At 41.1% G+C, this 27,292-nt stretch overlaps 1 protein-coding gene across 8 annotated transcripts in view; it reads left to right on the top strand.

Annotated features, from left to right (window-relative positions):
* ZNF462 (zinc finger protein 462) overlaps nt 1-27,292 on the top strand; it is a 136,650-nt gene that overhangs the window by 61,270 nt on the left and 48,088 nt on the right. For 5 of the 8 annotated variants that reach the window (XR_008530063.1, XM_054584567.1, XM_054584565.1 and 2 more), the window contains 3 exons: nt 743-1,029; nt 3,751-3,869; nt 8,399-8,590. Coding sequence is in view for 7 of the 8 variants with exons in the window: in XM_054584567.1 (XP_054440542.1) it covers nt 743-1,029; nt 3,751-3,869; nt 8,399-8,590 (598 nt within the window). In the remaining variant the exon portion in view is untranslated. The remainder of the gene's footprint in view (nt 1-742; nt 1,030-3,750; nt 3,870-8,398; nt 8,591-27,292) is intronic. The other 3 variants (XM_054584571.1, XM_054584572.1, XM_054584570.1) reach the window with 2 other exon arrangements.

Raw genomic sequence — 27,292 nt, 5'->3', positions numbered from 1 at the left:
TTGCTTCTTTGAAGGCTGAAGCTCCCTGGCTGTCAGAAGGCAAAGCAGTCGCACCCGGAGTTGCGGTGGTCAGCTTCTGTCCTGCCACTGTGGTGTGTCCCAGCCTTGGACTCACTTGAGGGAGACAGAATAGCTCTTCCATTAATCAATAATCCAAGGAGCCACCTCGGAACCCGAGAGGCTTAAAACCAGGCTGCTTCTTAATTTTTTTAATTGATTGTACAGCCACCCTCCAGGCAAGAGGTGAAGTCCTGTCACTGTGTGCATGGGGGGCAGGATCTTTCACTTTCCTTTTTTTTTTTCCCAAGGATGCCCAGACTACTTGGCTTGTTTACCTCCTACTCCGTCCCTCTCTCCTTCCCTCCCTCCCTTCCTTTTTTCCCTGAGCCATAACCCTAATCCTGTTGTATGTCAGTTTAGGTGGGATTGCAATTTAAATTTTCTTTTTTGAAGATGAGAGATAAGTGAGTGAACCATCTTCAAAGTAGGAGAACCCCTCTCTCAACATTTTCCAGGCAGCCGCGCCCTGTGTCCGGATATATTGCCCTAAAATCGCCACCACTGCATGACAAATGGCCGTCGGGTGTGACGTCCCTCTAGAGGGAGCTGGAGAGGCAGGGAAGGAAGCTCCGTCAGGAAATGCTGATGAGTGTGGGAGAATGAAGGGAGAGGAGGAAAGCTGGGGCAAATGATGGATATTTATTTTGTTGGTGGGGCATGTGTGTGTGTGTGGTTCTCTTAGCAGGAGGCTGAAGACCCTTCCCACTTGTTCCTGGATGGATTGGAAGCAGCTAAAGATGCCAGTGGCGCCTTGGTGGACCGGGTGGATGGTGAACACTGCTTGCTTGATGGAATGTTGGAGGATGAAACCCGGCCGGGGGGATACCATTGTAGTCAATGTGACCGAGTCCTGATGTCCATGCAGGGGCTGCGTTCTCATGAGAGGAGCCATCTGGCCCTGGCCATGTTTACCCGCGAGGACAAGTACAGCTGCCAGTATTGCTCCTTTGTTTCTGCTTTCAGGCACAAGTAAGTGCTCTTGAGTGGTCGCAAGGTGTATCTGGGAAGAGGGATCATAGCAGAAGGCAGCTAAGTGAGATCAGGAGAAGCTTGGAGGAGTCAGCAGGCACTGCTCATGGTTCACACCTGCTATTTGGTTGGCTGCTACCTTGAACCTCAGTTACCTCAAACCTCAGTTACCTCATCTGTCAAGGGGAGCTAAGAACAGATGATTGCTTGGTTGATACGAGATTTGACTTAATGCAGGCATTTTTCAAAAATGACAGTGTTGGAGGTATTGCTGTGATTTACACAAAGACAGACCAGAGAGTCGATAAGTTTACTGGTACATCTGTCAGACATTCATTCAGAATCTAATCATCATTTGAGGAATAAGTTCCATTTGGGAAATTGAGTGGCTAGGAGGTAAAATTAGGACTATTAACCCATGTGACTAAAGAATCATTGCTTGATATTTTTAAAAAGACCTTGAAGGATGGATAAGTTGATGGATGCCAAAGAGAAGTTCAGATTGGTTGAGGAGAGAGAGCTTCCCATTGTTCATCACAGCTTGGAAATTATAAATTGGGGGGTTTGTGTAAGGCTTTTTGGGGTGATAAGAAGAGGAATGGTTCTGAGAAGAAACAACCTTTTCTTGCCTTTCTCTGTCAAATGTGTAAGAGAGATAAATGTTCGATAATGTGTTCTATGGTCTTGGATGAAGGGGACTAATTGTAAGACTGACATGCTGTTTATTTTTATGATAATTGAAAATAAATGATGGGCTGTTTGCCTCTCTAAAAAGATAAAGTGCTAGTTAGTGGATATTGAAAGGCAGGAGGAGGCACTGCTTCTGCAGAGGTTAGGATGGGTTACAAACTATTATTATTCAGAGCCTAATATCCAATCTTTGTTGTCAGATCCAGGCACTGGTATAAAACTTATGTAGTTCTCATCAATTCAATAAGTATTTTTTTAACAGCATCCATCACGTTTTCTGACACACAGTAGACCCTCAATAAATCATTATGAATAAATGACTATGCCCTTGTGCTAGGCACTGTGCTGGAGCCTTTGGGGGAAAATAAAGATGAATAGGACATGGTCAGTGTTCTAAGGGAATTTAGGGTCTACTTGGGTGATAAATAAAGCAAGCACACAAATGACTTTGGATAAGAAGGCACATGCCTTTAAAAATATAGATCAATAAAATGTTATGAAGTGTCAAAGAGGGGAAATGTTACATCACTTTGGAAGAATCAAGAAGGTTTTATAGAGTAGGGGGCATTTGAGTCAAGTCTTAAAGTAGGAACATAAGACTCGAATCGTTTGGAAAGGACATATGATGTGGGAGAAAAGACAAGAGTATAACCCTAGGAAAGAGAGCCACAGGGGCTCAGCTGGTTGTCCAGTTTGACTAATCTGTAAGCTATACATAAAGGAATACTGGAAAATAAAGTCCGAATGCTTGAGCCAAGACCATATTTGGAGTCTTTGAATGCAGAATTAATACTCTACAATTTACATTACTGGAAAAGGAAGATTCAGATGAGGAAAGTCACTGTTAAGTGCTAACATTTATTGAGCCTCACTATGTACTAAGAACTTTGATGTAAGATCTGTTTTATTCTCAGAACAGCCCTATGAGGTATGGTCTTATTATTATCTTTGTTTTATTTAAGAAAAGTTGAGATGTTTTAGTATAGAAAGCTTATATAACTTGCACAAGGCCACACCACTTATAAGTCATAGCTAGGATTTTGATCCTAGGCAGTCTGACTTCATAGCGGATGCTCTTGAGTTGGGGGTGACTGGGGCGGGGGTGGGGGGTGATAGGGAATACCAATTAGGCAGTGATAGTAGCTGATCCTGATCCAGATACTGAGGATAGAACTTTGGGAGTGGTTGAGGGAACTGGGATCTGCCTGACTTAGAAAAACTGACTTAATATAAGGGATGAGGGGCAGAGTAGAGTACAAATGGCACCCAGGTGTTCAGTCTGGCTGTCTGAGACTGCTAGTGCCCTTTATAGAAACAAGGAAATGAAAGAGAGTTTGTTTTGGAGAAAAAAGAAAACTGATGGGTCTGGTTAGGGCAGATTGAGTTTAAGGTAGCTAAAGGGCACACATAGGGAGATGTCAAGAGGCAGTCAAAAGCGCTGCCTTGGAGCTCAGGAGCACAGAGCATGTTTAGATGGTAAGCAGTACCATTCACAGATGAGTCGTTCAGGATAGTCTCTAGTTCTCTGGGGCAGTGATACAAATTAGGACCTCATCCCACACCTTGTTTGGTAGATTTATTACTTTTTTAAACTAACAACTGTGAAGTACTGGAAATGCAATATAATTAAATAACATCCTTACAAGTTGCTTCTGGACGAATAATGAGCAAACATCATTGTGTCATGTGACTTCCTGTAAACACACCTACGTATTTACAAAGACTTTGGAAATAGCTCATTGCAAGTAGTTCAGCGACTTTGAAACCTCCCTTCCCTACTTGAGCATTATCTCTTCCTTCCCTTAGCTTTCCCCTTTTTGGAGTAAATATGACTCTTGGTGGTCTTTTGTTTTGGGGGTTTGTTTTGTTTTGTTTTATTTTGTTTTTGGTAAGTGCAATCATTGGAAAGTAACAAAATGACTTGGAAAAGCTTAGAAATGGGATTTCTGGAAAAGAGCAATGAGAAATGTTGTATGCAATTTTTAACCCTGTTGTTTTTCTTTCTTTTCTTTTCTTCTTCTCTACATCAAGTTTGGATCGCCATATGCAAACCCACCACGGACACCATAAACCATTCCGATGCAAACTCTGCTCCTTCAAGTCCTCCTATAACAGCCGGCTGAAAACACATATACTCAAAGCTCATGCTGGTGAGTTGGTACTCGTGACACACAGGTTTTCGGAGTCTGAAATCCAGGTCTTCACTGAGTGAAATTTTAAATGTCTTTCGTCTCACACATGAGAGTAGATATTCTTGAGATGGTTGCATGTTTTGTTTTGTTTTAATCTACTAAAGAAATATTAAGGAATCGCCACAAGCCAAAATAATACCAAACGCATGCCACCCATGTCATAGTTGATTTATGCCACTAACAGCTTTTGTTTGTTAAGAAAAATTTCTAAATTCCCTAGCCTCTCTAATGGAAATGCAAGAATTGTTACATCCGCTAAACATAATCCCCCAATTAAAATACTGTTATAATCTTGAGGAAGTTCAAAGGAAGAAAGAGAACTCAAAACGCATAGTAAGATTTCTCATGCAATGCCTTAGATAGTTTCCACACACAAAATAAGAAGTGTCTGGAATTGGAACCCATCCGTATCAGTGTACCCAGCTGGTGGTGTTGTGAGAGGCTGCATTCAGCTTCAGTGAATATTTTTTTGAAGACTCAAAGTGTTTGCCCATTTCATGATGGGTGATTTACGAGCGCACCTGCCCACACCACTCCAAGTGTTCAGCGTTTTTTTCACCATAAACGGCTTGACCCCAGTGCCCCACCCTGCCTATTCACACCATCTTGCCCCTAGCAACTTTTTTTGTTTTGTTTTGTTTCCTGGGATGAAAAAAAGTCCTTAGAGGGAAATGTTTTGCCTACGTGGAAGAGGTGAAACAAACAAAAAAAAACAGTAGAAGCATTAAAAGGCATCAAAATCGATGAGTTCAAAAGCTGTTTTGAGCAGAACATCTCGATAGGGTCATTGCATGAAATGGAGAGCACTTTGAAGGTAACTAAAGTTTAAACATGTAAGAATAAATACACATTTTTTAAATAAATACATTCCAGTTGTTTTGGGTCCCTCCTCATATTTAGTCCTCATGACAGACCTGAAGTGTAGGTGTTGTTGTCGTCACCCTCATTTTCAGATGCGGATACAAAGACTCCGAATGAAGTGACTTGCTCAAAACCATATAGTCCATTCATTGAGAATTTGACTCCACAACAGATACATCCTTGTCACTGACAAGATGCTGCCTCCCTCCCTTTTCTGCTGTCTTCTACTTTGCCTGTGATAGAGGATGCCAGCCAGTAGATAATCAGAACTCAGCCAAGAGAAAAAAGAGGCGTGAAGTAGGAGAGGCAGTGGGGCAGGAATGGGGGCTTTTCCATGATTTTCTCAGTCACTTCCAGAACCCCCAGCTCAACAGCAGCCTGGCCCACCCAGAGGTTTTGACAACCTCAGAGGAACTTACGTCAAACACAAAGGGAGTTTGGGGAAATGAGGCCTCGGCGCACCTAGCTGTACTATCAGATTCTTTTACAAGTTGAATCTCCTCCCTGAGTTTCCCCGGCTAAGGTATTTAGATCCTAGTTTGAAAATTTGCAGGCAGCTACAATTCTTCTCATTTAGTAGCTTTTCTGGTGTGGTTATAAAAACCACCTGGAACTTGAGTCCCTCCTTCACTTTGGCCATCTCCTCGTTCCTTGTGGAAATATGATCTTGTCTCTACTATCTCCCGAGTGTTGGGTCCTGTTGAACTGGCTCAATGGAGTAAAACTGCTGAAGTCTTCTAGATGCCCTGGGCCCCACTGGGGGTGGGGGATGGGACAGGGAGATTAATTAGCCAAATGGGCTTTTCTCTATCTGTTAGTATTTTTATATCTCCAGGAAAATTCCACTAAAGTTCATGGAATAAGAGGCTTCAGGGTTCAGGCCATTCTTTTCTAACTGTATATTGTAAATTATTCAGCTGGGACACCATCCTGGTGTTTTTTCCCATAGGCCCCAGCCTTGTCAAAAGCTCTTTGCACAGTGGGAGTTGGGTAAATGATTTGGCCTCTAGGAAGGGCTTTGAAAGAGTGCCAGAGGCTGCACGCTGGCTCCAGGGCACTGAGCTAAAGTGTACGTTCTTGGAGCTGGCCAAGCAGACTGGCCTTCTGCGCTCATTGGTTGGGAAGAAGGAAGCATACACAGAGAGAGAGAAATGTAATTCAGCTCTCTCCGGCCTTGGGACCTTAGTGTCCAGGAATGGCCCTTAGCCACTGACAGTGACTTGGCTTAGAGAAAACCAGTACATTTTCTAAAGGATTCTTGACTTACCTTTTTTGTTGTAGATGGATTTTTAAAAATTTTTATTTTAAATAAGAAAAAGTCGTGTAGATTAACTCAATAACCTGCATTTGAATTCTCTTTCAAGTTGGGCTACTTATAACCACTAGACCAAGTTCATATAGCCAGACTTAGATTTAAAAAATTGAAAAATGGAATCCGGAGAGCAGTGGTGTTGTTATATATTCTACAAAGTGGGGGAAAAAGTAGGTTAACAGTTGTGAGTACGTAAAACATTTTATTCTTGTATTATTGTAGTATTTTCCATATGAATAACTATAAACCTACTTTTGCCCCACCCTGTATATATATGTATATGATATGTATACATATGTATAACTAATGTTTATAATATTAGTAAACCCCATTGTTCATGGCCCAGGATTATCCTGTAATTCAGCTGACAGGTGTTTTGTTCTGATCCTCTGACCTCCTTGAATTTCTGTTCTGCCTTGGACTGTAGCATGTTATATAATTCAAGGTTAGTTTCATGACTTTCTTGGAAACTCAAGCCCTGGGGGTCATGAGTGGTGAAACGGGCTTTAGGAAGAACTTGGGATGTGAAACCATTTAGTGGCAGGGAGGTAACCCTCTTACCTGGTAAAGCAGAGGCAGAGGTTTATCTGACTGTCAGCTCTGCCCTCAGCCATTTTCATTATCCCACAGAACTTTCATAACAATAGAGCCTTTCTTCCCCTCTTATTCCTCTACTTCCTTCTCTTTTCTCTCCTCTGGTTTTAATTTTAAAGATTTTGTTAATTTATATTTAGAGAGAGAGGCAGGGAGGGAGAAACAGAAACATCAATGAGCAAGAGAAACACCGTTTGGTTGCCTCTCACACACCCCCAGCTGGGGACCTGGCCCGCAACCCAGGCATGGGCCCTGACCGGGAATCGAACTGACGACCTTTCCATTTGCAGGCCAGCGCTTAATCCACTGAACCATGCTAGCCAAGGCTCTCCTCTGGTTTTTAAATTTCACCTTAAAAATAAATGTTAAGAATACTTGTTGATTAGAGAGAATTTAAAAATGAATGAAATATAGTCTGTCATCCATAATCTTATTATCTGAAGACCACTGTTGTTAACATTTGGTAGTCTTTCCTTTCAACCATTTCCTCTATAATTATTTTTAACAATTGTGATTATAATTTAATCTAAAATATATTATGGCTTCCTATGTATTTCTCTAAGTATTTTATTTTTCTGTGTTATTATGAACTCTTTAAGAAAATGATAATTCATCAAGAAAATGGGCCCACATTTACTTAATCATTTCCCTGTGGTTGGAAATTTAGGTGGTTTCATATCTTTTTCAAGCGCAAATGTTTATTTCTAAATAAAGCTTTCTGTGTATCAAAGGATATTTCCTTAAGATAAACTCTCAGAAGTGGAATTACTGCATTGCAGACATGACCATCCTAAACCTATTGTTATAAAAAGCAAAATTGCTTTCCCAGTTGATTGTACCAGGGCAAACAACAACATAAGCAGGGCCATGTCATACCTTCGTTTCTTAGAATGCAATTAATTGAAAAATGGACTTCGGGCAAAGGCAAATCATACTCTAATTTAATTTAGTCATAGTGATTTGTGTTGTATTTCAGTGGTATAAAAATAATTAAAAGGAAAATACTTATTTTAACTGAAATATCCTGTTTAGTGGAAAAAGTGGAGATACACACATACATACCCATACCTCTCTTTCTTAGTTTAAAAAGTGACTTGTTTTTTACACATTCCTGTATTATTGATTACATAAGGAAATGGATTTTTATGCTGAGGTTTGTGAGCGGATCCAAAAAAGCCCTCAAAATCACTATAGGATGTGCAGAATCAAGGAGGTGTGTAGCCAGCAAGGAAGTAAAGAAGACTAGCACAGTAGCTTTGCACTGAGTGACTTGCACTGAGTCACTGATAGACCCTTGGAATAAGAATTAAGCTTGTTATCTTCTGCTGATGATATAAAGGCAACCTTGAATGAAAACTGACTTGGCTGTTTCTAGTACAGAGAAGGAGGGAAGAGAGATAGGAAGCCTTTCTGATGGAGGTATCATAGACATTTGGTTTCGCTCCCTGTGGGGCACAGCCCGCAGGCTCCTCCAGTAAGTAGAGCGTGGAATGAAAAGGAACCAGGTCACTTGACTATGGAGCTCTTCGAAGAGTGTCAGTCCCAACGGAGTGCTGTGGCTGTGGGAATGGGCGAGTGGTTGGTCTGTGAGGGTTCTCATCCCCTGAAGCTTGAGAGGCTCTTCTGTAGAGTGAATTAACCATGTTATTTTGTTTTCCACCCCACCTTCTGCCCTCCTTTCCTCTTGTTCCTTTTGTCCTTTGCCCCCATCTTCTTCCAGGTGAACATGCCTACAAGTGTTCTTGGTGCTCATTTTCCACCATGACAATCAGCCAGTTAAAGGAACACTCCCTCAAGGTCCACGGAAAAGCCCTGACCCTCCCCAGGCCACGAATTGTCAGTCTTCTCTCCTCACACTCCCACCACTCCTCCCAAAAAGCTACCCCAGCAGAAGAAGTGGAAGACTCCAATGGTAAAAGTGGGCTGTCCAGCCAAAATTAACCACTTCGGGTTGACGTGGGCTGGGATTAATTGCCAACCATTCTTTCTAGAGGAAAATTTTATGCAAAAACGTAGTGGTTCAAGTGAAGGAAGAAACACGAAAAGGTTGAAACTGTATAGATATTGGAGTTGGAAGGCATTGTGAAACCTGGAGGCATGTGTTTGGTTCCAACGCGTGTGAGTGTTGCTTGTGGAAAGTGCACAATGTGTGGGGTGGGTTAGTGTTGGATTCTCCCACCATAGGCAAGAAGGAAGGTGGAACACCAGACATTTATTTCTTTGTTTACTTATTTATAGTCTGTCTTGTTCTTAAAAAAATACATGTGTTTTGAAGTGTTTGGAATGTGAGATATGTAAATTAATGACACAGAATTTAGAGTAGGAACGGAAAGGGTGAATGAGTGGAGCGAATATTTCCTATTGGGTCACAAGATAATTTAAGGTATTGCAGTGATTTTATTTCTTTTATACCTGAAGGATGCTGAGAAAGCATCATTTGGGAGGAAGGTTGAACTGCCCAGCTTTTGGGCCTCAGAATAAACACAGGAAGCCATGGAGAGGGTCTCCTCACTGGCAATGTAACAGAAGATGTAGGCCGGGGAGGGAGAGGGGGAAAGAGAGAGAATGAGTTCATTACAGGAGTGGCCTAGTGAGAAGATGGATCGTTTATTATTTTGATCACACCAAGAAACAGAAGTGTTTTGATTACACCAGTTTGAATATTTCCCAGGTCAGGGAACAGGCTGTTTCCCAAGGTCTGCTATTACGGTCTTGGGAGGAGCTCAGTGGACTAGAAAGAAAGTTCGTGGGCTCTTAGGAACACAGGCTTGGCTTTGAATCTTACTTCTGTAAATGCCAGTTGTGTATTCCTGGGCAATCTTAGCTTCTAATACTCACATATAAAATTGGATAAAGATAACTCTTTACCTTGAGAGATTAATGAGAAAAGGTACACTAATGAGAATTAGGTGAAAGGCCTAATACAACATCTGACACATGGTAGGTATTTAACAAGTGCTCATTTTGTTCCTGTGATTCTCATCCTTTGATTGAAATTCTGGCCTTTGGGACTTTTTATAAGGAGCATGAATTTTGGGTTACTTGTATTGTAATGGTTTAAAAATGTTGACCCTTCAAGTAACCTGAAAATCTGACAGCCCAACATGTCAACATGGTCTAATTACCAGATTATCAAGGGAGTAAAAAGAGTGATCTTTATTCATGAGGTCTATAAGAAGACAACTATAGGAGGGAAAGGAAAGGTAAGTCCTGAAACTAACAGCTGCCTGGACTGAATTGCAGAACTTGGTGGCTTCTCCTCTGCAAATCACTAAGCACTAGATTACACTCAATAGCTTCTTAATGGTATTCCTGTCTTAAAGGACTTCTGTTTAACAATGAAGGTTTGTTATTATGACTATGGCTTGTGATGAAGTGAGTACACTCTTCCCTACTGTTGTGTAGTAGTTAAAAATGCAAGAGGAAGCCTATGTTGTTGTTTTCCAGGAAAACTTAGTCTCAAAGCTAGGGGTGGGGGAGAGTGCATGTGACAGAGCACAAAAAATGTCCCCTTTGCACCTTGAGATTCTGCACATTGGAAAAGTTTGTTATATTGCAGCAAAGGGAAAATTATAATTTGATGTGAACTTTAAGATCTTTACTACCATGATTTGTAATGAATTGATTTCCTCTGAAATGCAAGCTACACCTGTGGAACCATTTGGGTGACACTGATCCATCCAATCACCATTTCTAGTAAAGACTTTACCTGGAATGTTTCTCTTAGTGTCATCCCTTCCTTTTCCTTTGTCCTCCTTACTAGAAAGGTAGGTCTTAGTCACAGGATAAGAGAATCCCACAGACCACTCACTGCTTAAATTATCTTCCTCTGCAAAGGATGAGAGCAGTTAAGGTCAGTCAACTTCCTGAGTCCATACTCTATACCAAGAACTATACTGCACATAGAAGAATCAGTCTATTCCAGTACCATTCTATTCCTCCAACAGCTTACAATCAAATATTTAGAAGATAGTATCAGTACCTACACCTGACCTAATCACAGCCCTAAGCCTGAGACTTAACCTTTTAGGGGCTGATTTCAGATTCTTGGAAGTCAGACAAGGCTAGGACCTTGGGGACAGTGGTCACAGAATCATGATGATATGATATTGAGTAACTCTCTGCATAAAACAGATAGTCTATCTCTATTCCACCACAGAAGGATAATTTGCAATATATAGAAATGGTATTTTTTTATTTTAAAGAAAGGGCATAGTAACTGTGAAAGCCCTGGGTGGCAACTATGTAGTAAGGCCTGTGCTGTTTTCAGCATATATAAATAACCAGTGCCAGTGGACCAGAAGTCATTCATTTAATTTGATGAAAAAAACTTGATTGGGAAGTAGGGTAAGCAGAAAGAAGGCATTGAATGGTTTATTCATTCTCTAAATATTTTCTTGAATCCTTAGTGTAGGTCTTGCATAGTTTTGGATGCACACAAGTGATGGAGGAGGTTGAAAATGAGAAGACTATGTACTAGGGAGCTGAGTGGTGGATTCCTGTAAACGGCTAAGTCTGGGGGTAGGGGTGGACAAAAACAGCTGTGGGGCTAGACAGTAGCCTGTAAATCACGCCTTGAATGGTGTTTGAAACACGCCTGTGAAACCCAATTGCACATTTTAATAGGGAGAAGCTGTGGGGCTATTGGCTCTCAGTTAAGGTTTCCCACACTGCAGATGCCAGGACACTGTGAACACAAGAACCAAAAATGTGTTGCAGGCCTGGGGGGAGTAGAGATCCATAAAACCAGGGAAATCACCAGTGTGTCCTTGGCTTTCTGATTCCCCAGTGAGGGATGTGAATAAAATGAGTTGACATGCTCACTGCTATTTGCAGTTGTCAAATGCTTGCAGTCTTGAGAGCAAGCCAGCCAGTCTTCTTTGGCAGAAGGAAACAGCCTTGAGAAAGAAGGTCCTCTCAAAGCTGCTCTCCCTCCCAACCCAGAGGGAAGCCTGCAAGGGCGGGAAGCTGAGAAGGGCTGAGAAGGTGGAGGGGAGGTTTCGCCCCAGCTGCCTGGCCCCACACCTGTTCTGTCCATAAACAGAGTTCTTGGGCTCTGGGCTGTCAGCCTTGACAGGTTTCACCAGCACGTGAATCTTCTATGTATTCTTCCTGATCGGTTGTTGGAAAGAAAAGCCACGGCTGTGTGGTACTGGTTCTGTGCATAGGATAATGGGAAATGACACATAATGCATTGCTATTCTAAACAATGCATTAAGGGGAAATCATAAGGTTGTCAGCAAAAGGAAGTGCTCTGCTCTGTTTGTGTTTACTGGGTTCCTTCTCCTGCCATATAAAATACAGGACTGGGTTTTATCAGGCTTTTCCCACATCTCTGCTGTCAGTACAGAAAAATGCACATACACACACATCTATAAAATAACAAAGAAAACTGGAACAGTGTAGTTTACTTACGAGATTTGTTTAGGTCTGAGAAACTATACAATGCATGGGCAGTGGATAAATAATTTAATACTCAGCTATATCATTTATAAGAAGTCAGGCCGGTGGTGACATTCCATCTTTTTACTCCCTCGAATTTCCCCCCAAAGAATAGATTATTTTATTTCTTTTACCCAGTTCTACTGTATGGAATTGTCTGCTTTAGGAAATAGCTACTGTGATGTGTTTAAAACAAAAATGAGACACTAAGACCAGCTGCAAAACAAATAAGGTGAAGGAGGGCAACGTAGTTATTTCATTCATGCCTTGGTTAGCAACCCAGGGAGAACACACGAACTCATGGTTGTAATGTTCTCCCCTTTGTAGTATTGGTCTCACTATATTGTCCACCCATTGAAGTCACTGCTCTTTGGAATTAATAGGAAAATGTTGTGAGGAGCTTTGTGGTGTGTGTGTGTGTGTGTGTGTGTGTGTGTGTGTGTGTGTGTGTGTGTGAGAGAGAGAGAGAGAGAGAGAGAGAAAGATTTTCTATTATTACTTCTTAGTTGGCTTTTCTGTTCTAAACTCTAGCATATTTGCCACAAACACTATTTTTATCAAGACACCTCTCATCAAAGACCCACAGACACTTCTTATCATCATATCAAAGTCAAAGTCCTCTTTGTTGCATTTAAAGTTGACCATTTAGTCACATTTCCCCCATTCCAGAGTGTCCTCGCTAATAAAAACTGATGTTTGCAGCCATCTCTGTACTTGATACCGTTAGCCGCAACTTCATTTCTGCCCCTGTGCCTTTGAAAGAGCTCGGCCAGGAGTGTGGAAGAATTTCCTCCCTGTCTGCTTCTCTCTACCTGTCACTGACTTTAACTTTCTCTGAAGAACAGCTTTTATAGCCCATTCTGATTACTTTTTTTTTTTAATCAGGATCTTGGCGCGCTCTCTTTGTATTTGTGGCTATGCTATTGTATCTGTCCCCTGATTTTTGAATGGGGACAGTTAGGTAGGTACTTATTAAATACTGACTTCTTTTCACCTATCAATGATTTCTTGGAGATGTCACAATTTCTAATGTAATTAATTGTAGTGAGCCTCCTGACATTTCTAAATCCACAGAACCAAATTGCACAAGAGTATGTTTATTTCATTTCCATTTAATAGGCAAGTTCAAAGATAACCAATCCAGAGATGAAACCTTAGGGACTGTTCTAATAGAAATTTTCTGACACATTATTCTGCCAAGAGGAAAAAATCTTTCTTGACAAAGAACATTTGAGACAGTGTCATCATTCCCTGCGCAATGAGGCCTTCTGTGGACACGGGAACCTGACGGTTGAGATGGAGTGTGAGTCTTTCCAACTCTCAGAGGGAGACAGAGGATGCAGTGGGGCTGCGCAGCTGGCATTACTCGTGCGGTCACCTGCCGACAGGGCCCCTTGTGGGAGTAAACGCACAGTCATTGACTGTGGAGGGGGCTCTCTTGTTCTCTGTCTTTGTCAGAAAAACCTTGGGTTGCAGCTAAATCCGTGTCAGAGAACCTATAGTGTGAAACTGAACAACAAAGTTGGTAGGTTAATAAACTTTTCTATTCTACCTGAAAATTTTACCCCCTGTGATTTTAACATAATAGATTGGCTCCAAGAGACCTGTTTATGAGACTTGGAACGGTAAATTTCTACAAGCCATATATCAAGGATGAGAAAAACTTTTTCTGTAAAGGACCAGATAGAAAATATGTTCAGCTCTGTGGGCCATGTAGTCTGTTACCACAGGTCAGCTGTAATTGTAATGTGAAAGCTGCCACACACAATGTATAGGCAAATGGGCATGGCAGTGTTCCAATAAAACTTGATGCACAGAAGCAAAGAGGAGGCCAGGTTTAGCCCATGGGCAGGATGTCAGTGTTTTTTACCATAGATGACTAGAGGGGAAAAAATTACATAAGTACCCATGAACTTAGTCCAGTCTTTATTAAGTGTCTTTACAGACCTTTATATTTAACTATATGTTACCTCTATTAGTCCACTATATGTGGACTGACCCTAGGTGTCACTTAAAATGTAACTTGACCAAAATATATTCTTTATTTTATATGTGTTAGGGTCTTAGAGCTTTAAAAGCATTAGCATGTGAATTATATTCAAGTTTAAGAGAAAATGTTCTCTTAAGAATTATGTTGCATCTAGTGCCAAACTATCAACCCATTTAACCTTGACTACAAGCAATACTTGACACTTAAAAATTAAGATCTGAGATGCCTGCTTTTCAAAGAGAAGCTTTTCAGATTTCTAAACAGGTCGGACATAAAATTCAACCTTTAAGAGGATCCAATTAGTTGCTAGGGCATCTGACCTTCCACACAGGTTCCAGTTGCAATCAGATTTCTCTTGGGGTGAAAGAAGGAAGAGATGGTTTCTTTAAAAATGACAATAATGAAATGGAGACTCTCAGGTGAATAGTTGTGAAGTACAAAGATTTACATCATTTATAGCACATGAGATACAAGACATAATTTTAATGGCTTGACCATAATGTTTAATAGGTTCAGCTAGTCTCAAAATTATCTGACCGGAGAATACTAAACTTCTCTTTTTGATATCAAAATTTCTACCTTAAAATGTGATCTGGAGTTTATTTTAATGCTTATAATGAAGAACGGTATTTCTACTATAAAGACTTGGAAGTGTGTGACTCCAGTGGTGCGAAGTGGTACAGGTGATTCTGAATCCCCTATTAGACACCCAGAAGTCTTCAGAGGTCAAATTATTAGAACTTGGCCTTGACAGCAAATAGGAAGCCTCCAAAATTATCACCATCCTGAATTTGAATATCACGTTATGTATCCTTCCAAGAAACCCACCTGCCTGAGATTTCAGGGACTTTTTGAATTAGCCACAGTTTCATATGCCAAAGATTAAAAAACATTTCAAGTGTAAGCTTTGCATGTCCTGGGAACTTAGTCAAGTAACCATCTCCCTCTTCTCATGCCAAGAAAAACATTTGTTCATCAGAAATAAGTATATACTACCCGATTCATTCAGGCCTAGTTTCTAGCTACACCAGAGTTTGCTTCATAATTCCACATCTGACTTTTGCATTTCATGGTTGGAGGTTACCTTCAGTCCTCCAGAACCTCAGTTAATGGGAAGTGATAGCTAAAAGGGAGAAGGAATCTATTCTTTAGCAGCAAATGTATTCAGTTGTTAGTTAAATCATCTAAAATGACTAATCTCCATTCTCTTTTGAAAGAAAGGATTTTCCCTTGTTTTCTTATTGCCCCTCTCAAATTTTCTTTCCATGGAACTGGAGCTAGATATTTTAGTTCAATTATGTTTGATAAAAAATTCCTCAAACTCTCTTGAGACTTCTTATGTCTCCCAGGTCGTCTCCTCATTTTCAAATACTGTTCTGCATTAGAGGGTTTGGCACAAGCAGCAAGAAGAGGATGGGATTTGGGAGGGCTAGTGTGAGCGGACAGTAATTGAGAGGTACAGATTCTGGGACAGCGTTCCTCGCCGTGGAAGAGGCCATGTCCTGGACAAGATGGCTCTGTGAAAAAGATTTTTTTTTAAGTCCTGAGATGAGAAGATGCCAGAAATAACCTTTTAGAAATAACTACTATTTACTTTTTAAATAAATTACATGAGGTTTGATGGTATGGTCCAGGAAAGCATGTTCAAATGATGTGCATATTTTCTTGTTAACGCATTCATAATTCTAAATAATATCCTACAGGAAAGTCCCATTGGTGGTGGTTAAATAAAAATAGCAAGATAAAAGAAAGGCCAGAGTGACATGAGAGATTCAGGTAGGAGGCTCTGCTTGCTTTTTGCTGGATTCAGTCCCTTGCTGTTCATGCCCAGAAAGAGAGATGTTCCTGCCGTAGGGACTTTTCTACTTTGCAAGCAGTTTGAGAGTCATTGAGCTCAACCCAGAGGACGTGTCTGGCTGAGCATGCAGGGTATAGCTAAGGTTTTATTTACCAGTACACTGCTCTTTGAGCAGTCATCCTAAGGCTAGTTTCTTCAGCTTCCTTGGGGACACAGAATGTTCTTAGATGACTTGTACAAGCCACACTCCTTATGTCGTCTTTTATTTTCATGCCCGGTGAGCCCCCCAGAGCTGCAGTGACAGCCGCATCAAGCAACACAGGACCTTCTAAACCTTTAATCTAGTCTTTGAATGTTTTTTTTAAGCATTGCTAGTTATTTTTCCCTCTTGACCAGTGTGAAATTCATCCATTCTGGTTTATTAGAAAGATGGATTTGTCATCTGAATAGTATAATAAATAGGAGTTAAAAATTTTTAGTCTCATTTAATAGAGAAGAAAACTGAGACCCGGGGGAATGAAAAGATGAGTCCAGAAGTTACAAAACATGTATCTGGTGGAGCTGCTCTAAATCCAAAGCTGGTCTAAAGTTCAGTTAACCTTTGTGCCATCCCACTGAACACCCTCAGCAGAAACACACATCCATAAGTGTCCAGAGTCTCTAGGACACAACCTCATCTTTTTTGTGTGAGGATCCTGGAATTTTCCATAGGAAACTAGGGCTAAATTTTTACTATGTATTGATATTTAGAGCTTAAGGTAATAGAGGCTACAGGTAGTGTTAGGTTGAAAGAGCAGAATAGAATGAAGTGAGAAATTGTGCTTTTGGGTTTTAATAGCTGTAGCCTTAGAGAAGAGAAGGAATTGATGAGTCCTAGGGGGCTTCTTGGGAGAGGTGGAGCTCCAGGCTGGGCCTTGGCTCGTGAGTAGTATTTTTACAGGGGCCGAAGAAAGTCCATTCCAGGTGGGAAGAGCATTAGAAGTGAGCCAACTTACAGAAGCCGGGATCTTGGGACAAGGAGACCAGTCTGGCTAGAGTGGCTGGTGTGTAGGGAAGTCAGTGGAGGAGAGTTAGGGGTGAGGCGAGGTAGAGTCAGACTCCAGGGGAATTTATTACCGGGAAGAGGTCTTTAGATTTGTTAAGAGGCAGGCTGAACAAGGAAGACGAGCCACAAGGTCGCTATCCCCTTTGGAAGCTGGAGGGTTCTTTCAAACAGTAGATACATCAAGCTAGTATTATCTGTAGGTCCTTAAGAATATATGTGTGTTAAAAATAATCATGTGTGGTAGTAGCTCTTTTAAGAGGCCTGCATAGCTTTTCCTTCGGATTAGAAAAGTAATACCTATTCATGATTAAAGACCAGCTTTGCGGCAGTACGTAACAAATCGTAAGGGTCACCTATAATGCCAGCCTCTCTCTGAGAACCCAAAATAATCTCAATTAACTGTCGTCACCTAGTTGTTTTTTATGCATATACAAACAGGTTCTGTTCTGTTATTTTAATTGGTTCTCAAAACTGAGACCATAATACACAAGTTTTTTTCATGTTTTTACTCTCACCTGAAATGTTTTCTCACTGTTTGACTCACTATAGTTTTAAAACGCAAGGGTCCATCTCTCAGAACAAACAATAGTTGCCCTTCATATAATAACTATTGAGTCCTTAAAGGCTTCATGTATTTTTGTGTATGTGATATATGTATTTAAGATGAAAATTCACTAATTTATTCATTTTAAGGCTCATCCATCGTCTAAAAAAATTACTTAAGTGTCTTTTGCTACTGCTTCAGACTTAATGCATTTGAAATATTGGCAAATGGTCCATAAGTTAAATGAGAAAATCAAGATTACAGACTGTCTAGACTGTTCAGAGTAATGAGCTGAAAATGAGATTTTGAAAGGGGATAAATATGAAATAGGTTGGGTGGCTTCTGACCCTTGTATTCACTTCCTTTACTAGATTTTTCAAATAGCCTTATAATTGGTAGTTATCATTATCTGTCTGCCCAGCTAAACTGTGTGCTCTCTGAGGTCAAGGGCTGTTTCAGAGCCCTGGCACTAGGCAAGCCATTCAATAAATATTTCTTGATTTGAATGAGGGTGGCAAAATGAACCACACCCAAAGAGTACCGACAAAACAGGAGTTCATGTGTGAAAAGGCCTGGGAATTTCAGTGACTGCGAGCTGAGGTATGTCACCCAATGTCTGGGAAAAGCAGTAGAACTGGGCTGCGTGGATAACATGATGTGCTGTCCATCACTCTTGTGTTATTCCCTTGATTACACCTCCCTCTTTCAGTTAACTCTCACCTTCCCCGCTCCCCACTTGCAACACCATATCCCTTTCAACTTTCTGCAACCAAAGTGACAAATAATCCCTTCCTTCCAAGCAGCCAAGAAGAAGAGGGAACATGTTCCTCCCTTTCTGCCACCTTATAGGGATATTTCTGCTTTCATCATTGAGCATTCCTTTTTCAAATACTCGCCCTCTGCTTACTTCCTTCCCCTCACCTTCTGGAATGTGCTTTTACTTTTCTCAGTGAACTCAGTGCCAGGCTCACAGCCTGACTTTTCACTCCAACCATGACCATGATGCTCTGGAATAGACTCTGGGATAATGACCCAGCAGATACAGTTGACAGTTGAACAATATGGATTTGGATCATGTGGGTCTATTTACACATGTATTTTTAAAATGAATGTACAGTACTGTTTTAATTTTGCCCATGGGTAAGTTTTCAATTAGGAATATGAGAAGGTAAGATGAGGAAATCCACTTCTATCTTGGCATGCCAGCAGGAATAAAGCCACCAATGTGTCTGTTAGGAAAAAAGCAATAATTGAGATACCTCAAAGGCAGACAGTAAAACATAAGCAAAATTCCCAACTAACTCATTAAAATAGGTAAATTCTGTATATTGTTATATTAGTAACAAAGTAAGATCATTTCTGCTAATATATCTACCATATACTGTTGCATCTTGGTTATGTTATGTAATGGAAGACAGGGAAAAAAATAACTTTTTAAAAAATAAAATTTGATGTTTAAATGAAAGATAGATTTATTCTTTTCTTCTTTATTTTTTGCCAGTGGCCTCATTATTATGTGCCTGTATCTTTGTAACTTTTCCTAAAAAAGTTTAGAATACTCTTCACCGTATTTCCCTCAATTCTGACTTCCTGGAATATAATCTAAATCCCAGCATGCCGAGGGAAGAATGTGGAGTACATAGATGACCACCCCATTACCTGTTGCCACAGAGCAGGAAAGAGTTTGACAGGTATAGGTTGGAGGGATGGTGATCCTGTGTAAGTCAAATGAAAGTTTAAGGTTTGTTCTATTGGTTGATTTACTTATTATTTATTTTTCTGCCATTTCCAAAATTGAGAGATGGCAAAAACAATATATAAGAAGTGTTAAGACTGTAATATACTGGGCAAAGTGGTGGTTGTCTTTGTACTACTCATCGTCGCCCCAGTGAAAGGAGGCAACTGTGTGAGCTGACCATCTAAAGCTGCAGGAAGTGAAGTGTCAGCCCAGCCCAGCCCCCAGAGCCAGACTCCTCATGGCCCTGGGTTCCCTGGACCGGAAGGGAATAAGGGTGATTGACAGCAACAGGGCTGCAACATTTGGTGGCACAAGTCCTTCCAAGTTCTGCCACAGGGATTCTGGTGGCAGTGGCTGCCCTTGGGCACTCCCACTCAGGGGAAGCCTCCAAGTGCTCCATGGAACCACTTCCTCAACTTGTAACTTTTTTTCCCCCAGCGGAATTTTGGAGTCACTGCAGTGCTGGCATTGAGCGTGACTTCCTGTGTACTGTTGTGTTCATTTTGAGCAAATGCCAGAAGAAACCGTTTCACCGAAGTGGAACTGGTGAAAATTAGGGGCAAGTGATCTTTTCAAAACCAATTCTCTGCATAGATCATCTTTCCTCAATAGTCTGCACAGGGGTTGTTGGACCCCTGAGTTTGAGGTTTGGCTTGAGGGCTGCTGCAGGCCCAGATCCAGGAAATACCACACACGTTGCAGGCCGTGAACCAACCGCCCAGCCTGTGCGGCCTTAGGCGGAGGTGAGTGTGGTAAGATAAAGCATGTACCTTCTCTGAGCCTCAATCTCTAAGGTGTAAAATAATGATGACTACTTTCGGGGTTATTTCCAAGATCAAATGAAATGACATACAGAAATGCTTCATATTCTAAAACTACTGTAGAAATATTAGATATTATTAAAGTAGTATAGTAGAAGCAAATTTCTTCTTCGTTTATAACATGTCATCAACCAGAGGTTGGTGAACATTCTTTAAAAGATTTTATTTATTTATTTTTAAAGAGAGAGGAAGGGAGGGAGAGAAACATCCATCAGTCGGCTGCCTCTCCTCTGCACTCCTACTGGGGACAGAACCTGCAATCCAGGCATGTGCCCTGGCTAGGAATTGAACTGGCAGCCTTCCTTTCACTTTGCAGAATGACGCCCAACCAGCTGAGCCACGCTGGTCAGGGCAATGAGGATTTTTTTTTTTTTCCTAATGAAGAAGGAAGAACATTTTAATCTTGAGTTGGAAGCTGAGTGAAATCTCTTTACATCATAAACTATTTCTTATGAGTGTAAAATAATTCAGTATTTGGAAAATGATACTTAATCTGGAACCCTACTCATCTAAATTGTTTTGATCTTTGAGACTAGTTTGAAACCACCCACATAAGAAACTTTTTAGCACTTGTTGTCCTAATGGGTGTAAGTCATTGATAAGTCCCCGTGTCAGGTGTCATTAGTGCTGCTATTATTGGCATTGTTCAATAATGCATTTTAAATTAACTATCAATAATTGCTTATCTTTTGACTCAGTTACAAACACTGTCTCATTTCATTCAATACAGCAATCCTTTGAAGCCAGTCAGCAACCTGTATAAAACTCAGTGCTGCCAAAATAACCTAATGAGTTATTTTATAGTCTTGAAAAGACACTTTCCAACTTTAAAAGTCACTTAATTATTTCCTGCTCTAAGAATCTGGGATGTCTTTCTTTCTTTCTTTCTTTCTTTCTTTCTTTCTTTCTTTCTTTCTTTCTTTCTTTCTTTCCTTCTTTCCTTCTTTCCTTCTTTCTTTCCTTCTTTCTTTCCTTCTCTCTCTCTCTCTCTCTCTCTCTCAATCCACTTTAACATAGCATTCTGAAAAACCTTGTAAATACAACACACTAAGGTAAATCATGTCCCTATTTCCCCCTTGGAACTATGTTGTAATCTAGAAGATTACATTCCTGACCAAATACAGAGCTTTTAGGTCAGAGCTAATGATTGACCGCATGCTTTATAAGACATCATACAATAACAACAAATGTGTAAAATCATTGGAAACAGCAATGACTCAAAATACGCTACGGAGATTCACATCTTTATAAAGTGCCCGGTCATTTTGTTTACTCTATTAGAACTTAGAAAACTTGTTTGAAGATGACTGGAAATGGTCCAGTCAATACATTTAAAATGTTTTGGCTGATTCTTTTTACTCCCCATATAATGTTGTCTGAAATAAGCCGATGCATTCAAAACTGTTCCACTGAATTTACAGCTGTGTCAAGCTTGGTAAAGGTTTCCAGTTGGTGAATTTGCTCCTGTTGAAGCTGCTTGTAATTATGATGGTGGTGGTGGTGGTGATTTTTTTTTTCCCCTCACTGAAAACTAAGGGCTAACCTGTCCCCTCCCTGCCACTCTCTCCTGCCTCCCATATTTATATAAAACCTCTGTCTTTGAGCTGCTCTCTGGGATTGTGTGCTCCTGGTCTGTTGTTGTGACCTCGCATGGCATTGAAATGCCTTATAAACAACTACAGGGCCATTCACAGAGATTCTTTGAGAGGAGCTTCAAAACACTCTCTATGGAAATTGTCAGGACCCCTGCAGGCTGCTTGCTATTCCTGTTTGATTGCTACAGACAGCCTTCCTTAAGTAAGGGCATTAAGTAGCTCTGAATTGGTGGACCAGAACATTGTTAGGGTGGGAGGAAATGATTGAAGGTAAAAGAAAGAGAAGGCAGAATTTGCTGTTTCTTGTTCACTTGCCGTAGCTCCATAACCAAAATTTCAGTGGCTTGATGTTCATACATGTCAGTGATACATCCCACTTCTCCCATCCCAGTCTATCCCGGAAACATATGGGAAATATTTAGCATTGATTTAATGACTATTTAGTTATTAGATTAACCTACTTCTTAACTTTGTTAAAAAACTAGATTCAACTGAGTAAATTTTAAAGATCTCACTGATTTTATTCAGTTATTGATGAATTGGGCAGCATCCAATCTAGCAGATAGAAAGGAGCTCCAAGGAGCTGTACCAAATGGAAGGCTTACAGGCAGAAGGGAGCAGGAACGAGGAAGTTATGCTTGGCAAAAAAGTGGGTTGATTATTGCAAAGTTACTTCCTTTAGGGGTCTTTCAGGCAGATTACCTAACTTGAGCTGATGAGGGAATTCCTGATTGAATGGTTTAAGATTCCATTTCTGGAAGAGCTAAAAGTGTAATGAAATTAAGTCTCAGTTTGGTGATGTGAGGCTTAGCATAAGTGGCTCCATTTTCAGCCGGTTGTATTGTTTTTAACAGCTCGGTTAGGGAAAAAATTGAAAAAATAACATTTAGATGGACATATATTTATATGTCTACATTTGTGGGTGTCTTGACTAGTTTGTCCATTGAGATTGTCTTTCCCTTTCATTCTGTTTGAGCTATTGTTAACCCTTTAAGTTGTATAACACTGATGCAAATGATTGTTTCCATATTGCAAATTTGTTGTGTCTGTTAGGGTCCAATTGACTGTTGCCTGTGAATAGGTAAGTTTTTGCATGTATTTGTTCATAAACTCATTTAAGCCTTTCTTAGTTTACCTCATATAAACATTTTTCTTTTAACTCTCCTTTGACTGGTTGTGACATCTTATTGGCTCCCTCATTAATTAATAAGTTAAATAAAAATCTTTGATGATTAAAAAAAGAAAACAATCCCATGAGAGAGGAAGTTCAAAAACTAGCTCCCTGCTGTTTCAGAAGTGGGGAAATGATCAGTGGATACTTGGTTCTGTCCAAAACATAGACTGAACATTTGATCTGTGACAAAAGTTCTCTGAATTCTGGTCCTGTCCAAAACGTTCATGCTTAGAAACATCTCTGGGTTCAAATAGCCCAAAACATTTCTGTTTACTTTTGATTTATGGGGTTAATAAATTTCAAAACTATTTTGTTTTTCTGGCCCAATATTTCTGTTGTGGCTGTATTGCCAATAACCCTTCTTGCCTCGGTAGCCTAGCTGATCATGGCACATGGGGTTAGGTAGACGGGTCAGTGTTTGAATCTTGCAGAAGAGCAGGGTTTACATATCAAGAACAATTGATGTGGTCCAAATGTCCCTGGACATTTTGGACAAGCCCAAATACAAAGGACCTTTTGGCTTGGACCACATGTCTTAGTGGACGTTTTGGATGGATCCGAGTGTTCTGCAAGGAGCATAGGGAAAAATGGGCTTAAAAAAGGTCACAGTTACTGCCTGGCAGAGTTGGGGGCTAAAGTGGAAGTCACCTGGCTCCAAAGCTCTGTACTACGTCACACTGTTTCCGTAATCCTTTTTCCCTTGGAAGGTCTAAAAAAGGGGGCTGTATGAGCCCCAGGAAAGTGCTCTGTGTTTTAAATATTAGAACCATTCTTGGATAGGCCCTTCTATAGATTTATTCTGCAATTGCAGTCTTATCCTCCAGATCTCTTGAAATGGACCAGTATCCCAACTTCTATGTCCTTGCCATTCATTCTTACACTACTGGGATCTGTATTCTGCCTTCAGCTTTGTATTGAAACCACTCCAATGAATTGGCTTCCCATCGGCCAACTCCATGGCTTTTTCCCTGGGAAGGAGTCATTCCTTGCCTGTGTACACCTCTGCTGCCTCCTTTTTCTCCCTCTCCTCTGGAATCCCTTGCCGTGTGACTCCCCAACCTACACCACTTTAATAAAATGGCTTTCACAAGGATTGACAGCGACTTCAGATAAACAAGTCCTTGGCCTTTGCTCCTGTTGCATCCTTTTTTCTTTCTTTCTTTCTTTCTTTCTTTCTTTCTTTCTTTCTTTCTTTCTTTCTTTCTTTCTTTCTTTCTTTTCTTTCTTTCTTTCTTTTCTTTCTTTTCTTCCTTCCTTCCTTCCTTCCTTCCTTCCTTCCTTCCTTCCTTCCTTCCTTTCCTTCCTTTCCTTCTTTCCTTCCTGTTTTGGTCCCTGGCATTTAAAACGGCTGACCTCCCTCCCAGGGCAACCCCCCTCCCTAGGTTTTGGGCCTGCTATGTGTTTCGGGCTTTCCTCTGGCCTTTGGTAAGATGTTCTCTTTACCATGTTTTTGGTGCTCTTCCTCCAACTGCTGTCATATAGACTGTGGTCAGGGTCTCCTCCTCTGCTCTCCCCCCTTCATATACACACGGAATCAACTCACTCTTCTCATGATGCCAACATCTCAACCTCCAGCCCTGACCTCTCAGCTTAAGCCCTAGACTCTTTTCTCCATCTGCTCCCCACCTTCTCTTCATGGAGTTCTCACTCAGCCTTTACCTCAAAGGTTCTAAAATGGAACTCACTAACTTCCTCTCCCACTTCCCCTGCCTGGGCTCATGGTGCCCAGCTGGAATCTCTGCATCTTCATGTCTCCTTGGGCCCGAGTTCCACCAGCCAGTCACTTGCGTACTCGCCCCTGTTTTCCCATCTCCTCACTTCCTCTCACATTTACCCCTCTCCTTCCCATCCCCTTCTCTTACCTGAGCCATTACCATATCCGCCTCACCTGCAAATGCCTCCCTTTAGTCTCTATGCAAGTTTAAGAGTCATACCATTCTCCTATTCAAGAACCTTTAACAGACCTACATGCCTGTTAAAAAAAATCCCACTCAACATTCCTCATGCCAATTCCCCCAGCTTCACCTCCTTCCTCTGTTTCCACAAGTCCAGACCCTACCTGTCCTTCAGAACCATGTGCAGATTCCTTCACTTTCATACTGTTTCTCATAATGTCCCCTGATGTGAGTCAGCTCTCCCTGTGAAATCGCACAGGGCTGTGCCCTCCCTCTTTTGGGGACATGTAGTCCATTCTGCCAACTCCATATTATTACCAGAAAGAAAGCTCATTAGGTTTAGGGTTTTCGTCCTGCTCATCTTTCTATTCTCAACAGCTGGCACAGGGCCACTTCCTTCCCAGAGTAGATGTCCTATAAATGTAAAATGAAAGTTAGTTGTGTCCTGTAAATAGTCATTACAGCAGTTTAAAATTCAAGACTGGAGTTTTTTTCTGACTGCAGAGCCCCACTGTCTTCTGGCCACTCTGCCCACCGCAGATAGAGATGCCCGGGGGCATTCGCTCTTTTCTCTGAGCGCTCATTTCGGTGTGCTTTGCAGTCCTCTCCACTGACACCCTGAGAGCTCTTGAAATACAAGATCTGGTGATCTTTGTATCTGTCCGCTACCTAACACAGAGTAAATCAAACATTGGTGATGCTTAAGCAAACCATTTATAAAAAGCTAATGAATCCAGAGGGATATTGAGTTGCTTTACAAAATAAAATTTTGATTGTTGAGTCGAATCTAAATGAACCCAAGAAATATGTGTTATATGTCCTTGGGGTGACACAGGGGTGTGAAAGCTAAGGAGTAAAATACATTAAAATACAGAGGTAGGCACATTTTGGATGTTTCTCAGGCCCTGTATTTGGAAAACAGACCACAGGGTCTTGGCTGACGCCTGCATGTTTTTGGTGTTGACCAGTATATAGATGTACCACTTGGTTTCCAGTGCTTCCTTGTAATTTTTATTTGTTTGTTTGTTTGTGCATGTGAGGGATTGGTAGGGAGCAGAAAAGGTAGCCTACTGAGTTTCCATCTTACCTTCTCCTAGGTGGGACTATAATCTATTACCAATATAAGCGGAGTACATTCAGTAGAAACAGTAGGAACTGAATTTCAAATGGACAATTCCATCCTGCTAGTAAAATCCAGAGAAGACAAGATACTACATTGGTATTCTCTACTTAAGCAAACAATCAGCTGTCTAGGATTCCACACAGCTGATAGTCCATCACCAATGGGGAACGTGCTGCTGGTTGGTTTTTCTCACAGTGGAAATTCACTTATACCATGCTGTCTTCCCCATCTAAGAGAGAGTTGGTTGTGATTATGGGTGCATTTCGTAGAAAAGGAAAAGGTAAAGATGTGAGACCTCTGTCTCACCTGATTCCTGCTTAAAACCCTCCAGTGGCTGTCTTCTTTGCCCTCAGAGTAAACTCCAGGGTCAGCATGGAAAGCTGGTATTTGGGCCCCGTGTTTCTCTCTAGGGATCTTTCCCTTCCTCCTTCCCGCGTGCCCTGCTGCAGCCATGCTGAGCCCTGTCTCTGCAGAGTCCTGCTGTCTCACACCCCAGGCCTTGCTAGTCCTTCTTCCTGGACCATCCTCTTCCACTTATTTTCACCCTCCTCATAACTCCATCCATATGACTAATTTCTACTTATCCTGAAAAACTGAAGCTTGTTCCCTCCACAAGCCTTCCTGACTCTTCCTGACTGGCTTAGGGGCCTCCCTTTTACTCCCACAGACCTTTGAGTTCTCTTTGAGACCATAGCATTGATCATACTCTGTTGTAACTGTCTTGTCTTTCCATCTCCCCAAGGACCATCAGTCTTAAAGGCAAAGGCCATCATTTAAATTTTGGGTCCCCAGAACATGTCAGATGACCTTGCATGCCATACAGTCAAACAAGTTATTTGAGTGAATGAATCTAATCTTAAGGGTTGACATTTAGTGCCACACATCGGCCATGACGCCCACAAGGCCAAGTTGCAATGGCAGGTCTAAGGCATAGACCCTTAGGCTTCTCATATTGAGCACTGGGAAAATGCTTTGTGCTCAGCTAAGTTTAAATGCTTTCATTAGTCATGAACTAAAATCCACACAAGCTGAGAAGTTTGAGGCAAAATTCCTCAGAGGTAGTAGGGAGAACAAGACAATCAGCATATACATATCAAATCAGGTAGCAAGGAGTGCCTTCAAGAGAAAGAACAAGGGAAAGGGAAGGAAAGGACAGGTAGGGTTGTATGGGAGAGGATTATTCATGATGGAGATGATTTACAGACCTACCAGTTGGATACTTAAGGACCTTGCTCAAAAGCTGGAGGTGATCTTGAAAAAAGTATAAAAGGAAATAGACAACAGAATGGTTGCCAAGAAAGCCTGTAAAGTTTGGGAATTCAATTTGCTTTGACCAGCCTTTGTGTAGCAGGTTGACTTGTAACTATTCTGTGCGCATCATTATCCAACAAAATGGGGGTGAATCATTGATTCAGTTGTGTTACTCAAGTCAAGCCCTGCCTTTGAGTT

This window comes from Pteronotus mesoamericanus, unplaced genomic scaffold (assembly GCF_021234165.1).
Source record: "Pteronotus mesoamericanus isolate MK-2021 breed Mesoamerican mustached bat unplaced genomic scaffold, CSHL_Meso_final contig_78, whole genome shotgun sequence".
NCBI classification, from domain to species: domain Eukaryota; kingdom Metazoa; phylum Chordata; class Mammalia; order Chiroptera; family Mormoopidae; genus Pteronotus; species Pteronotus mesoamericanus.
The sequence above is the reverse complement of the archived record's forward strand: the minus strand, read 5'-3'. Positions and strand labels throughout refer to the sequence as shown.